At 37.5% G+C, this 15,194-nt stretch overlaps 1 protein-coding gene across 4 annotated transcripts in view; it reads right to left on the bottom strand.

Moving 5' to 3' along the window:
* The window catches only part of Tbc1d12 (TBC1 domain family member 12), a 79,372-nt gene that overhangs the window by 19,500 nt on the left and 44,678 nt on the right, over positions 1-15,194 (bottom strand). For 3 of the 4 annotated variants that reach the window (XM_041661828.1, XM_041661831.1, XM_041661829.1), the window contains 3 exons: positions 7,828-7,910; positions 4,892-5,009; positions 2,668-2,774 (listed from right to left, as the gene is read on the bottom strand). In XM_041661828.1, the coding sequence (XP_041517762.1) occupies positions 2,668-2,774; positions 4,892-5,009; positions 7,828-7,910 (308 nt within the window). The remainder of the gene's footprint in view (positions 1-2,667; positions 2,775-4,891; positions 5,010-7,827; positions 7,911-15,194) is intronic. The other variant, XM_041661830.1, reaches the window with a different exon arrangement.

A 15,194-nucleotide genomic window follows, 5' to 3' on the forward strand; every position in this document is an offset into this window, starting at 1 on the left:
GAGTGCTGGACCACCACAGCCTGGTAAGTTTTGTTTTTAAAAATAAAATGAACATGCTGTGTGGCTCTCTTAACAAGAGCCTACACCTATGTTCTGGGTGTCTTAATTTTTACCCTAGCACCTTTCTCTAACCCTTGGGCCTAATCTACATTAAGATATCTTAATAAACTCCATTTCTATTTTTTTTTAATGTTAACTACATGATTTTTTTTTTTTTTTGAGACAGGGTCTCACTGTGTGACCCTGACTAGCCTGGAACTTATTGTGTAGACTAGCCTTGCCTCAAACTCAACTTTTGCCTTTGGTGAAAAATCAACTTTTTGTTTTTTCAAGACAGTTTCTGTGTAGCTCTGGAGCCTGTCCTGGAACTTGTTCTGTAGAGCAGGCTGGCCTCAAACTCACAAAGATCCACCTGCCATTCTCCCGAGTGCTGGATTAAAGGTGTGAGCCACCACCACCAGGTGAAAAATCAACTTTTAAAAATCATGTAACTGTAATATATACAGTTGATATCACTGTAATGATTAAAAATGGGCATTTGGCTAGGCAATGGTGACACACTCCTTTAATCCCAGCACTAGGGAGGCAGGCAGAGGCGGATCTTTGTGAATTCAAGGTCAGCCTGGCTTGTAGATGTAGTTCCTGGATGGCCAAGGCTACACAGTGAAACCCTGTCTCAAAAAACAAACAAACAAAACCCACAGGCATTTGGATTTTTATGATTTTATCCAATTTCGTTTAATGTCAGCTACAGCAATGAACATCCTTGTCAAAAAACTTTTGAGCCCAATTCTATGTATTGCCTTCTAGTAGATTCTTAGAGCTGAAATAAATAGATCAATGATTTCTTTTTTAACTAAAATGTACTTATTATTATAGGGGCAACATGTGTCCTGGGCAAGCGTGGAGGCCAGAGACGGACAGCTGTGTGGAGTGGGTTCTCCTTCCACTTCCCAGGGGTCAAAATCAGGTCATCAGGTTTGCACTGCACCCTCTGACTTAAGCAATCTCATGACCCACACAGGTTTCATTTTTTTAAAGATATTTTGGAAATACTTCTAAATTATTTTCAGTTATACCCTGTAAATATTTCACTTCACTTTAACTTCTTAGACTGTGAGACTAAAAACAGTCTAAGTGGTTTGATATTGCTTTAGCATGTTTGTTGATGTGGCCAGGACAGTGAGAATATATACAGAGAATATGTACAGTATATAGTACAGCCACAGTGTGCTGACAGTAAGATCAGGACTAGTTTGGACAGCATTTAAAGTTTATATTATTGCTTATTTTTCAATAAATATTAAATATATACTTAAAAAATAACAATGTTGCCACTATATTCTCTTTTACTCCCTTTTTCCTTTCTTCCTTTCTTTTGTTTTTTTTTTTCTTTTTTTCTTTTCTTTTTGAGAAAATGTTCCATGTAGCCCAATCTGGTCTTGAACTCACTAAGTAGTATATGAGTTTGTGGTCCTATTGTCTCCACTTTCTGAGTGCTGATTACAGGTATACCTGGTTTATGCAGTGCTGAGGACCAAACCATATTCATAGTAGGTAAGCACTTTACAGAGTTATACCCCCAGCCATACAATATATTACTTCTACTATTAAGAGATTGAAGTCTCCAAAGAGAGAGATGGAAGTCTCTTATGGTATTATAGTTAACTGTCTACCTATATAGGATTAACACTATCATGCAGGCTGATATTTTGTTAGAAAAAATTTTTTCAGTCAATCTCAGGTAGCCCTTCAACTATGTAAACAGAATGATCTTAAGCTTCTGATCCTCCTGTTTCTATCTTGTGTGCTGAGATTACACTGATAGAATTACAGGCATGTGTCATGCCCACTTCTTAAAAAAATTATTTTGTTTGGTATTATCCTAATTCTATTTAAACTTTTTCTTTAATTATCAAAATGACTCTAGGATTTTAATACTTGTCGAGGTTTTAAGAGACAAGGCAATTTCTTGAAAGTCTCTTTTTTTCTAAACTTTATCATCATCATCATTATTATCAGGTTCTATAGACACTGTAGCCTACTCTGGCCTACAACCCACTGTGGAGCCCCAGCAGCCTCAAAACTGTAGCAAAACTGTCACAGCCTCCTAAGCGCTAAAGGATGGAGCTATCAAGCTTTACAAATAAAATCTAAACAATAGAACGCAACAAAAACTTAGTGAAACCCATGATTTTGTTAACTTAAAACATTAGGAAAAAAAATACTCAAACTCTAAATAAAAGGACTGGTTTGGATACACATCCAGCAGGGAAAAAAAAAAAATTAAGTTCCCTCAGTACATTGTTTACTGTCTGAACACAGATGGAATCAGTCCGTTCAGGTGCTAAACTAGCATCTCCTGTGTGTGCTTACTCTTCAGCACACAGACTCTCAGAAGCTTTACATCAACTATATGTGTAGTATTTTATGCCAAGAACACTACTGTGATAGCTGTAAAGTAGAGGAAAAAGCCCGCAAATCTTACGTATATGATGATATATAAAAACTCATTAACTATTACAAAGTTTGGGAGGGCATGAGGCATGCTCTGAAAGTGATATATATGGTAGTGTCTTTTAAATGACAACTCGAACCAACATGATTTATAAAACTCTGAAGATGATAATTTGTGTGTGTGGGAATAACTGAATATAGAATACAAACCAGGAGTGATATTTAGTTCATTTCCTACAGCTAGACTCCAAACTTTCCCACGAACACTAGGGGGCAATCCCTGCCACCACAATTCTCGAACTCTTCTTGTACTACGCCTAGAATTAAAGGAGGAGAAAAAAGGAAAAAGTTACTTTTTATACCAAAAATCCTAGTTGCATACTGGTTTACCTACGGCCAAGTCAGCAGATGACTTTTAAGAACTTAAAGAGGTAAGGATGTAATGCATTCTTTCCTTTGAGTTCATGCCTGAGGACTGTGAAAGCCTCATAGATGGACTGCGGGGAATTAAAGGGAATGGCCCCAGACAGATGTTACTTATTTAAGTGATAATCAGAAAATCAGAACCATATGGAAAATTATTAAAAATAAAAAGGGCATAAAATGAACTACCAGTTCAGTACCAAAACTAAAATCACAAAGAACCTACTATGGGTGAGGCCTGGATGAGCCCCTAGTTTTTAAGGAGCAGTGGTTCACTTGGATTCAAATCCAGTTGAGCCACTCATTGTATAACCTTGAGCAAAACACGTAGCTAGATGACCTTGAGTAAGATAAATGTGAGTAAAAATATAACTGCCTTATAGAAGTACTTAGACTCAAATGTAACTACTTAACATAGACAATAGAATAGTTTCTTTATCTGCAGGGAATATATTCTAAACTCCAAAACCACAAATAGTATCAAACTCTAGAGATTTTTCTTATACAAATGTAACTATGTTAAAGTTGAATTTGTAATTTAGACGCAATAAGAGATGAACAATAGCAAACAATAAAAGGATATACTATAATAAATATTATATAAAATAGGGTACTTCTACGTAAAGGAAGTCCTTTACAGCTTCTCTTTGACAAATGTGATCACCAGGATCCCTACTGTTACATAAGTAAAAGAACAGAAGTAAAAGTAACAGAAGCTCTGCAATCTATGACAGCAGCTCAGGTAACTGAAATGTCACTGAGTGAGTAATGGACAGTTCTTGTATACCACACGGAGATGTTGAACAAAGGATGATTTATGGCCAGGACAAAGTAGTGCAGAATAGATTCACTGAGGTTCTCAGAAAAACATACAATTTAAACTTCTGAGTTTTAATTTCTTTTTTTTAAATGTATTTATTTATTTTTATTATGTATACAATTGTCTGTGTGTATGTCTGCAGGCCAGAAGAGGGCACCAGACCTCATTACAGATGGTTGTGAGCCATCATGTGGTTGCCAGGAATTGAACTCAGGACCTTTGGAAGAGCAGGCAATGCTCTTAACCACTGAACCATCTCTCCAGCCCCCTGAGTTTTAATTTCTAGAATTTTCTATTTATATTCAGTTAGTTAATTTTCTACTTTTAGACCACAGGTAAACAAATTTTTCCAAATAAGAGTATAGATAAGTGGGACTACTGTGTCTGTCACATTTCCAATATTTAACAAATTGTCAATGTACATCCTACATGCATTATAGAAGTCCAGAGGGAAGATAAAACATATGTAGAAATATTGTCAAAAAGGAAAAGATCAAAAAGGTGAAGGGAAAAAAAGGCAAGAGGAATATCTGCCTTAAAGTATCACAGAACTTTCACAGGGGAAAGACTGTATTTCACTTATTTTCTCACTTAAGAGAACAGCATTTAAAAATACCTTTTATTGTTTTTTAATTTTCTTTCTTTTCTTATGTATCTATTTATTTATAGATGCTGTCTCTCTAGGTAGTTCTAGCTGGTCTGGAACTCACTATATTACACAGGCTGGCACTGAATTCATGGTAATTCTCCTGTCTGAGCATCCAGATTACTGGGATTACAGGCCTGTACCATCATACTCAACTTTAGCAACACTTTTAACATCTGATAAATGTACCTTATATTTTTCTATTTAATGAGCTCTTTCAGTAATGAATCTCTTACAATTAGTGTTATATTAGAATTAAAAAAATGGTAATTGAGAAGACTAAAAGTTTCCTGAGTCAGTTCATATTCCATGGGTTCCAGAGGACAAGTAAGATTTTAACAGCACAGAGGATGGTCAGTAAGAAGAGGATGCATTAGAGACAGGAGTTCATGAAGGGTTAGAGATAAACACGAGGCGATTCAGGCAATGGTTAATAGTAAAATTTAGCTACAGCATAAGATACATGCTGAGAAGTGATAATATAGACTTGGAAAAGATGAAATATTTGGAGACACACTAAACTTCTGGAAAATCTGCTTACTTACATTACTTCCCAATTGGGCAGTATCTCATTGATCCAAATTACCATTGCACTTGCAATGCTTTCTTCCTGCTTAAATCGTTCTTTCATTATTCTTTTTCTTTTATGTGCTTCTTTAATTTCTGTTTTGAACAAGTAAGAATTATTTCAATACAAATGAGCTAGATCAAAATCCCTTCCTTTTGTACCTAAGTCTATAAAAAAGGCTCCTTCAAGAAGAATCTTCTAGTAGTAGAGAGGAAAAAAAAGGGAGAAAAAGAAACAAAACCTTGGTCTAACATCATTTTTAAAGTACCATCTTCGATCTCACAAAAGTAATGGGGTAAAGAGCAAAAAGAATTTTTTAAAAATGACCAGTAAATTGCTGTTACTTCTTTCTGGTTGTTCTGTGTTTTGCTTTTTCATTGAGACAAGGTTCTGCAAGGCTGCCTATGCTGCCTGGCTGTTCTACATTTTCCTTTGCCTTTGTTTCTCTTTTATAGCCTTTAATTATTTGTAAGACAGGGTCTCAAGTAGCCCAGGCTGGCTTCAAACTTGTTAAAAAGCTAGGATAATCCTGAACTCCTGATATTTCTGCTTCTACCTCTCGAGTTCTAGGATTACAGGTGAGTGCCACCACTCCTAGCTTATGCAGTATGAGGGTCTACCCAGGACTCTGTCCACATTAGGCAGGCCTTCTCCCAACTGCTTTACATCCTCAGGGTGTCTTAAGACAGGCTCTCTTCTTAGATAGCCTGGAATGCATTGTGTATACCAGGCTGTCCTCACATGTACTTCATCCTTCTAGCACTGCCTCCCTAGGGCTGGGAATATAGATGTGTACCACTATGCCTAGCTGGTTGTACCACATAGTTCTGTTTAATTAATCTACAAAATGAAAACTGTTGATAAAATAATTATATAAAAAAACTGCAAGCAACTAGCAAGAGCCATTTTTCATACAAGGGATTTACTAATTTCAATAAAAACAATATATTTAAAATGATTTCGACAATGACACTATTACTTTATAAATACTTTTTAGAATGGTGTTTTATTTTACTAATTAGGTTAAAATGAAAAATTTTCAACAAACAAAAATAATGCACTTCTGAGTTTAGATGTCACAATCTTGGAACAAAAGCTGCCTCAAATATAAAGAGAAGTGAGCTATAAATCAAAAGTTATAAGATGGGCAATGGTGGCACATGCCTTTAATTCCAGCACTTGGGAGGCAAAGATAGGCAGATCTCTGTGAGTTTAAGGTGAGCTTGGACTACAGAGCAAGTTCCAGGATAGCCAGAGCTATACAGAGAAACACTGTCTTAAAAAAAAAAAAATTGAAAGTTATTTTAAAAATATTTAGACCTTGTAGGAGATCAACTAGCCAAAGTATTTTCAACTTGTGTATCATGTGTGCCTGAGAAACTGTCTCGAGAGATAAGAAAGAAGCCAAGCACTGGCTCTACATCTATATTTTATGTATTCAGACTGTATGTAAGATGTCTTTAAGAAAAAAGTGTTAAATAAGAGGTTAAAAATCCAATATAATCACCTGCTTCCAAAGTTATAGATAAGGAAATAGTGGACCTATTCAGAGTTTCACAATCAGAGATCACATTAAAAAGGATTAAGCCTAAAGCATTTCAATTTCCCAATTTATTATTATTTCTATTACATAATGCACCATCTACTTCTCAATAAATATTAGTCAAATAGTAAAGTCAAGATAAAGTAGTAAATAAAAGCTTACTGTATATGAATTTGGGGGGGGGCGGTTTCAGACAGGCTTTCTCTGTGTAGCCCTGTGTTGCTCTGTAGACCAGGCCAGCCACAAATTCAACAATATTCATAATTATATATATTAAAATAAACTCAACCAATGTTCAAGTAATTAGGCATTTTAGAAGGCTATTACTGGGCTTATATCCATTATGCTTACTCTAACATTAAAGACACAACTTTACTTCCAAAGCATAGCATAAAGCAGAACTATATGCTGTTATTACATACTCCATTCCATTCACTTAAGCCAAAGGGGGGGGGGGATCAGTAAATAAATTTTGTCTTAAAACATATATAAAATAAATATATATTAGAAATACATATTTATAAAATGAGTATTTATCCTTAACTAATGATGGTCAACACATATTACAAACACTGTTAAACTACACTTATATAGGTGGAAATTGGAGGAAAAAGAAATGAATAAAAACAAATTGTACAAACGAGGTTTATAAACCTAACCAAATGGCAACACTGAGACTTTAGGTAGACTTTACTAATTATAAAAGTAAATTGTAGGTTCAAATTATATTCTCACAGTAATAGAGAAAACTAAAGTAACACTGGAAGAATGACTTGTCATTGCATGAAAAAAAATATTGTAAAAGGGCAAAAGTCTAAATACTATTAAAGAGAAACAACAGGAATAAGCTCATGAATAATATCCTTACAATTTTCTTTTTTTAAAATATTTATTTATTATGTACACAATATTCTGTCTGTGTGTATGCCTGAAGGCAGAAGAGGGCACCAGACCCCATTACATATGGTTGTGAGCTACCATGTGGTTGCTGGAAATTGAACTCAGGACCTTTGGAAGAGCAGGCAATGCTCTTAAACTCTGAGCCATTTCTCCAGCCCCCTTACAATTTTCTTAAAAAAAAAAAAAAAAAAAAAACAAACTAAATCTGGGCATGGAGGCTCACACCTATAATCCCAGAACTAGAAAGACTGAGTCCTGAAATATATGAAGAGCTCAAGGCCAGAGTGACTTCATAGTGAAACTCTGTCTTAAAAAATTAAAATAAAAAACCTAAACCAAAACAAACAACAAACAACAAAACAAACCTAAATTATAAAAAAAATGCTATAGAAAAATAAGAATTATCTTTATAAGAAAATTAAATAGTTAAAAATCTGCAAATTAACTACAACATTGTAAGTAAAATATACCTCGTTTTTTTGCTTCAGCCACCATCTCATCATACTCTTGCCGGTGACGTAAAGCTTCTTCCACAGACTTTGCAGGAAGATTCCTGGTTTTTTAAAAAAAAAAAAAAAAAAAGCCACATTTTAAACAACTTTTAAATTTACTACCTTTCTAGAAGCAGATATAAACATTGCTAACCTAAAGTTACTTTCACAGAAAATGTAAATGAGCGGACACGGTGGAGAGCTGAGAAGGCTTTCTGTGAGGTCAGCCTGGTCTACCCTGCCTCAACAAAAAAAAGGTAAATGAAAGGCAGAAAGGAATTCCACATTTCAAAACAAACTTGGAATTCAGATCCCTGATATTTATGATATATAAAGACATTTATAGTTGTGTTTATGTATGTAAGCATACATTTATTTTTAAGAATGATTTATTTTATGTATATATGTGAACCTGAGTTTACCTATTTCTGTCCCAAGTATGCAGATACTTGCCAGAGCCAGAAGTTGTTGGATCCCCTGAAACTGGGTTAAGGATGGCTGTGAGCTACCCATGTGGGTGCTAGGAACTGAACCTGGGTTCTCTGAAAGAACAGTAAATGCTCTAATCACTTACCTCTCAGCCCCATATTTATTTGTTTTTTAAAAACTTGTGTTGTGCCAGGTGGTGGTGGCGCATGCCTTTAATCCTAGCACTCAGGAGGCAGAGGCAGGCAGATCTCTGTGAGTGCGAGGCCAGCCCCGTCTACAAGAGCTAGTTCCAGGGGCTGGAGATATGGCTCAGTGGTTAAGAGCACTGACTGCTCTTCCAGAGGACCCGGGTTCAGTTCCCAGCACCCACATGGCAGCTCACAACTGTCCGAAGATCCAGTTGCAGGGGATCTGACACCTTCACACCAATGCACATAAAATAAAGTTAAATAAAGCATAAAAATATTTAAAAAAAAAAGAGCTAGTTCCAGGACAGGCTCCAAAGCTACAGAGAAAGCTTATCTCTAAAAACAGACAAAAAAATTGTATTGCATTTATTTGTGTGTGGGTGGTGCTGTGTATGGAGGTCAAAGAGCAACTCGCAGGAGCTGATTCTTGTCTTCTACTATTTGGTTCCCAGAGTCAGAATTCAAGTTCTTTTTTTTTTTTTAAATATTTATTTATTTATTATGTATACAGTATACAATATTCTGTCTGTGTGCATGTCTGCAGACCAGAAGAGGGCAGCAGACCTCATTACAAATGGTTATGAGCCACCATGTGGTTGCCGGGAATTGAACTCATGACCTTTGGAAGAGCAGGCAATGCTCTTAACCACTGAGCCATCTCTCCAGCCCCCAGAATTCAAGTTCTTAAACGTCATAGTTTTATACAAGCCATCTGGTTGACTCACATTTAGATATTTAAACATTTCAGATCTTAGGCAGTGTGTTCAGGTTATTCATTATACCCACTCCTAGATTTGCTGGTTTTTTAAAAAAAAAATTTTATTGATATTTATTGAGCTCTACATTTTTCTCTGCTTCCCTCCCTGCCTCTTCCTTCCCTCCTTCAACCCTCCCCCAAGGTCCCTATGCTCCCAATTTACTCAGGAGATCTTGTCTTTTTCTACTTTCTACTTCCCATGTAGACTAGATCTATGTAAGTCTCTCTTAGTGTCTTCATTGTTGTCTAAGTTCTCTGGGATTGTGGTTTTTAGGCTGGCTTTCTTTGCTTTATGTTTAAAAATCACCTATGAGTGAGTACATGTGATAATTGTCTTTCTGGGTCTGGGTTACCTCACTCAAAATAATGTTTTCTAGCTCCATCCATTTGCCTGCAAAATTCAAGATGTTATTTTTTTCTGCTTTGTATTACTCCATTGTGTTAATATACCACATTTTCCTTATCCATTCTTTGGTCGAGGGGCATTTAAGTTGTTCTGGCTATGGCTATGAACATAGTTGAGCACATGTGCTTGTGGCATGATTGAGCATCCTTTGGATATATACCCAAAAGTGGTATTACTGAGTCTTGAGGAAGGTTGTTTCCTAATTTTCTGAGAAATCCTCACACTGACATCCAAAGGGGTTGTACCAGCTTGCATTCCTACCAGCAATGAAGAAGTGTTCCCTTTTCCCCACAACCTCTCCAGCATAAGTTGCCATCAATGTTTTTGATTTTGGCCATTCTTACAGGTGTAAGATAGAATCTTAGAGTTGTTTTGATTTGCATTTCTCTGATGACTAAGGATGTTGAACATTTCCTTAAAGTGTCTTTCAGCCATTTTAGATTCCTCTGTTAAGGCCTGTACTTCATTTTTTCAATTGGATTATGTGTTCTTTTGGTGTCCAATTTCTTGAGTTCTTTGTATATTTTGGAGATCAGACCTCTGTCTGATGTGGGGTTAGTGAAGATCTTTTCCCATTCTTTAGGCCGTCATTTTGTCTTGTTGACTGTGTCCTTTGCTTTACAGAAGCTTTTCAGTTTCAGGAGGTCCCATTTACTAATTGTTTCTCTCAGTGTCTGTTCTGCTGGGGTTCTATTTAGGAAATGGTTCCCTGTGCCAATATGTTCAAGTGTACTTCCCACTTTCTCTTCTATGAGGTTCAGTATGGTTGGTTTTGTGTTGAGGTCTTTGATCCATTTGGACTTGAGTTTTGTGCAAGGTGACTGATATGGATCTATTTTCATTCTTCTACATGTTGATATCCAGTTATGCCAGCACCACTTGTTAAGTATGCTTTCTTTTTTCCATTTGATATTTTTTGCTTTCTTGTCAAAGATCAGGTGTTCAAAGATGTTTGGATTGATATCCGTGTCTTCTATTTGGTTCCATTGGTTCTCCTGTCTGTTCTTATGCCAATACCAGGCTGTTTTCAGTACTGTAGCTCTGTAGTAGAGTTTGAAGTCAGGGATTGTGATGCCTCCAGAAGTTCTTTTATTTAACAGGATTGTTTTGGCTATCCTGGGTTTTTTGCTTTTCCATATGATGTTGTGTACCATTCTTTCAAGGTCTTTGAAGAATTTTGCTGGGATTTTGATGGACATTGCATTGAATCTGTGACTTGCTGTTTTTCATAAACCCTTCTGACATACAACTAAAAAATTATACACATTTTAAAAATAGTTTGACAGGAGGTAGGGTGCAGGGGCTGAAGAGTAAGAGCACTGCCTTCCTGAGTTAATTCCCAGCAACCACAAGGTGGCTCACAATAATCTAGAATGAGATCTGGTGCCCTCTTGTGGCCTGTAGGCATTCATGCATGTAGAACACTATATATAATTAATAATAATTAAAAAACAAAAGAGGTAGGGCACAGTGACTCATGCTTATAATGTTAGCACTTGGGAGCCTGAAACAGGAAGACTGTCGTGAATCTGAGCCCAGTCTGGGCTATATAGCAAGTTCCTGACCAACTTGAACTATAGTGTGACACCCTGTCTCTAAAAGAAAAATGAAAACTTATTTCTAAAATAATAGCACAAGCTAAATGCATATTGCTTTATTAACTTTTAATTTTCTAAATGCTAATGAGGAAAGAACAACAGCTGCAGAGAGACATTGGATAGTAGAAAAAACTATGGAATTAAATCAGCCTAATTTTTTGTTCTCTCTTCTATAGCTGTTCTATTATCCAGAGCAGTATGGTTTCTTACAAAGCATTAGGTTCTGGGAAGGACTGTTCATTGCTCTGGGAAGGATTTTCCTCTATGATGACAGGAAACAACTGAACAGGACTTGGCATAGGGCCTACAAGAGGCCCCTCATGGAGTTTCCCAAAGGCAAAGGATTACCTTGAATATTCCTCAGTGAACTACATTCATTAGTCCAATGCCTGCGTTTGCCACACCTTCCACCTAATCCAGAAAGGAGGGGCATTCTGGGTGGATTATGCTTAGAGAAAACATTGTTTCTAGGAGCACCCTTTTTACAATCCCCTTTAAGGTGACCTTATTTGCCACAATTGAAACATTTGACATTTAGATTTTTCTTCAAAATTCTGGAAATCACTTCTCCTATCCAAGTAACATCATTGTCATAATATCCAATATTAATGGTATCTCGGCTCCATTCCTTCAAAGGTCCTGACTTTGCCTTTAATGGCCTAATTATCCTTTTGCATTGAGAATTGGCATTTTCAAAAGCCAGAGATTCAATTATAATTTGTCTAGCTTCTGAATAAGGTTTAATTCTATTTACTGCTGAAGTCAATCTTTGTAAGAAATCCTTTGAGCCCTGCATAACTTTACTTAAATGACTCAATTTTCTTTCCTATTTCTTCAGTTCTGTCCCAACCATTCAAAGCTGCAGCATGGCTTAAATCCAGGGTGTGGCCATCATATACAGCTTGCCTTTCTATAGAAAGAATTTGATCTTGGGAGATTTCCCAACCTCTAGCTTTACTCGGTTGTTCATTAATCTTGGCCTCTTCTCTGATCCAGGTAATTGTAATTGTGAACCAGGCTCTGAAACAACTTTAACCAATTCTATCCAGTCATTAGGGATAATTCTATTACAAACTGACCATTTGCTTCACAAAAAGCGAAGGCCTTGAACGGAGAGAGATTAACCTGCCTCTGCATGAGTGCCACAATGCTCAGCAATCTTTGACATTTTGAAGACAAGAGCTTCAGTACCACAACTACTAGACAACTGTATGCTATATAGTAAATAAAGAACAAAAACCAAAACAGATTAGGGTGTTTTTTTTTTTTTCTAAAAACTCACTAATTTTTACATCTGTCTCAAGAAGTAAATAAAGGGGAGGGGTGCTGAGGCAGTAGCTGAGAGCTATATCCTAGACCACAGAAAGAGAGAGAGATTGAGACTGACTGGGCCTGGCATAGACTTTTGAAAGCTCAGAGTCCCCACCCAATGACACACTTCCTCCAACAAGGCTGCACCTACATGAGGAGAGTGGTTTGAATGAGAATGGCCCTATAGGCTCATACATTTGAATGCCTGGTCGTTAGGAAGTGGGACTATTTGAGGGGGATTAGGAGGTGAGACCTTGCTGGAGTAAGTGTGGCCTTGTTGGAGGAAGTGTGTCACTGGAAGTGGGGGTGGCAGGGAGGGTGCTGCTGGTTTCAAAAGCCCAAACCAGTTCCAATGCTTCTTCCTGCTGCCTGTGGATCCAGATACAGAGCTCTTGACTTCTCTTCCATACTCTGTCTGCCTGTATGCTGCCGCGCTCCCTCCTAATGATGACAATGGGCTAAACCTGACGGGGGGGGGGGGGGGGGGGGGGGGGGGGGGGGCAGTGGTAACAAGCCTTTAATCCCAGTGCTCAAGAGGAGAGGCAGGCTAACCTCTGAGTTAGAGGCCAGCCTGTTCTAGGACAGTCAAGGCTAAACAGAGAAACCCTGTCTCGACAAAAACAAACAAAAAACAACAACAAAAGAAAATGGATTAAGCCTCTGAAACTGTAAGCAAGCCCCAGTTAAATGTTTTCTTTTATAAGAGCTACCTTGGCCATGGTGTCTCTCCGCAGCAATGAACACTAATTAAGACAATGAGACTCTGGGTTCCATTCATTAAGACAATGAGACTCTGGGTTCCATTCTTGTCCATATATCCATAGTCACCTTTCACAATTTCTATTATTCAGTTTGGTGTTGGTGCACATGTAGATCCAGCACTCAGGAACCAAGGCAAAAGGGTTACAAATGCTAAACAGCTTGAGATAGTGAGACCCTATCTCAAAGAAGCTGTTGCTGAAGTTCTCAAAGATGTTGCTATAAAAAAAAAAATAGAAGCAATTTTACCCACTGATACTTTTTTAAAAAAATGTTATAAGTATCAGTGGTTTTTTTTTTCTTTAACAAATTGACAAGAAACACAGCAACATATTAGTGTATCTGATATATCATATTCCTTAAGGATGTCTTAATTTTTGTTTTTTTGTTTTGTTTTTATTTTTGAAATGGTTTATCTGTGGATTTCTTGTTTTTTAGTTATATAAGTAGAGGAAAAGGCATACACACACAAGGATGAATTTACAGAAAGTATTGTATTTGAAATCTTCTAACTCAGATTTCAGGTGATGAGATAGTATCATTGTTCCATCTGTAAAAAAGAGTTTCAACCATAAAAACCTGTGCAGTATAAAAAGAACCCTATGCACTCAGTGACTCCAGATGCATCTAAAACTATGGAACAAGAGAGAAAAGGGAGAACCAAGCACAGGTTTCCTTCGGAGAAGAAACTCCTTACATTATCACTTCTATTTGCATAGGAGGAAGCATCCAGCACCAATTCCATGCTAAAGAGGAAATTCTGCCCATTTTTTTCTAAGATTTATATTTTTATATGGCCATATGTGTATCACTGTGTGTTTATGTGCGCCTCATATATGTAGGTGCACACGGAAGCCAGAGGGCATCAGATTCTCTGGAATTGGAGTTACAGGCAGTTGTAGCCAGCCAACATGGGTGCTGGGAACCACTAGAATAGGCTCTCTGTAAGAACAATCTTCGAGTTTGTTTTCTTGTTGCTGTGATCGTCCTTATCACAATCAACTTAGAGAAGAAAGGGTTTATTTCAGCTTCCATGTTGCTGCTCATAACCAAGAGAAGGCACAGCAGGAGCTCCTGGTGAGAACCTGGATGCAGAAATTGAAGCAGAGACCATGGAGGAGTGCTACTTAATGGGCAGATCCCCTGGCCAGTGCTCGGCTTGCTCTCATACAACACCCGCCCAGGGGTGGCACTACCCACAGGGGCTGGGCCCTCCTACAATAGTCAGTAACAAAGGATATGCCCTTCTTCAGTTGAGGCTCCCTCTTTTCAGGTAACTCTGGGTTTGTATCAAGGTGACCACTGACAATACTGACCACAGGCAATAACTATGACTTACTGCCTTTAAGTACCTTTAACCAACTGTGCCTTTTCTCTGGCCGTTTGCCCTTTCTGTACTGCTCTCATAGATGATATCTCACAGCTAAAAAATGTCATTACCAGTAAGCTGAATTCAACAGTAAGCCAGCACCCAGGAGGTGGAGGCAGGTGGATCTCTGTCAGCTTGGGGCCAGAATGATCTACATAATGAGTTCTATGCTAGCCTGGGTATAGAGTAAGACCCTGCCTCAAAACAAAACACACAAACAAAAACAGGGTATCTTGAACCTGTCTGCATCCATGAACAGGAAAACAAACAAAAAAACAAAACCTACAAAATTACTAAGGACTCTGCTCCAGCTTCTCAGCCTCTAACTGGATAGATGTTATCTGACCGGAATCTGTCAGAAGGTATTCTGGGAGAGAACAGGTAGGAGTTTCACTTAGTATTCATGCTGGACCCATGGGTTACCATCTGGGTTATCCTTCACAAGACTGAATTTTCATTTACTTCAGTTCTCTGCACCTGTTTTTTCAATTCATTGAAGAGGAGACAAGTAATGAGTGATTAAGCATTT

This window comes from Microtus oregoni, unplaced genomic scaffold (assembly GCF_018167655.1).
Source record: "Microtus oregoni isolate MIOR12 unplaced genomic scaffold, Mior012 000012F_ref0000307, whole genome shotgun sequence".
Taxonomy (NCBI): Eukaryota; Metazoa; Chordata; class Mammalia; order Rodentia; family Cricetidae; genus Microtus; species Microtus oregoni.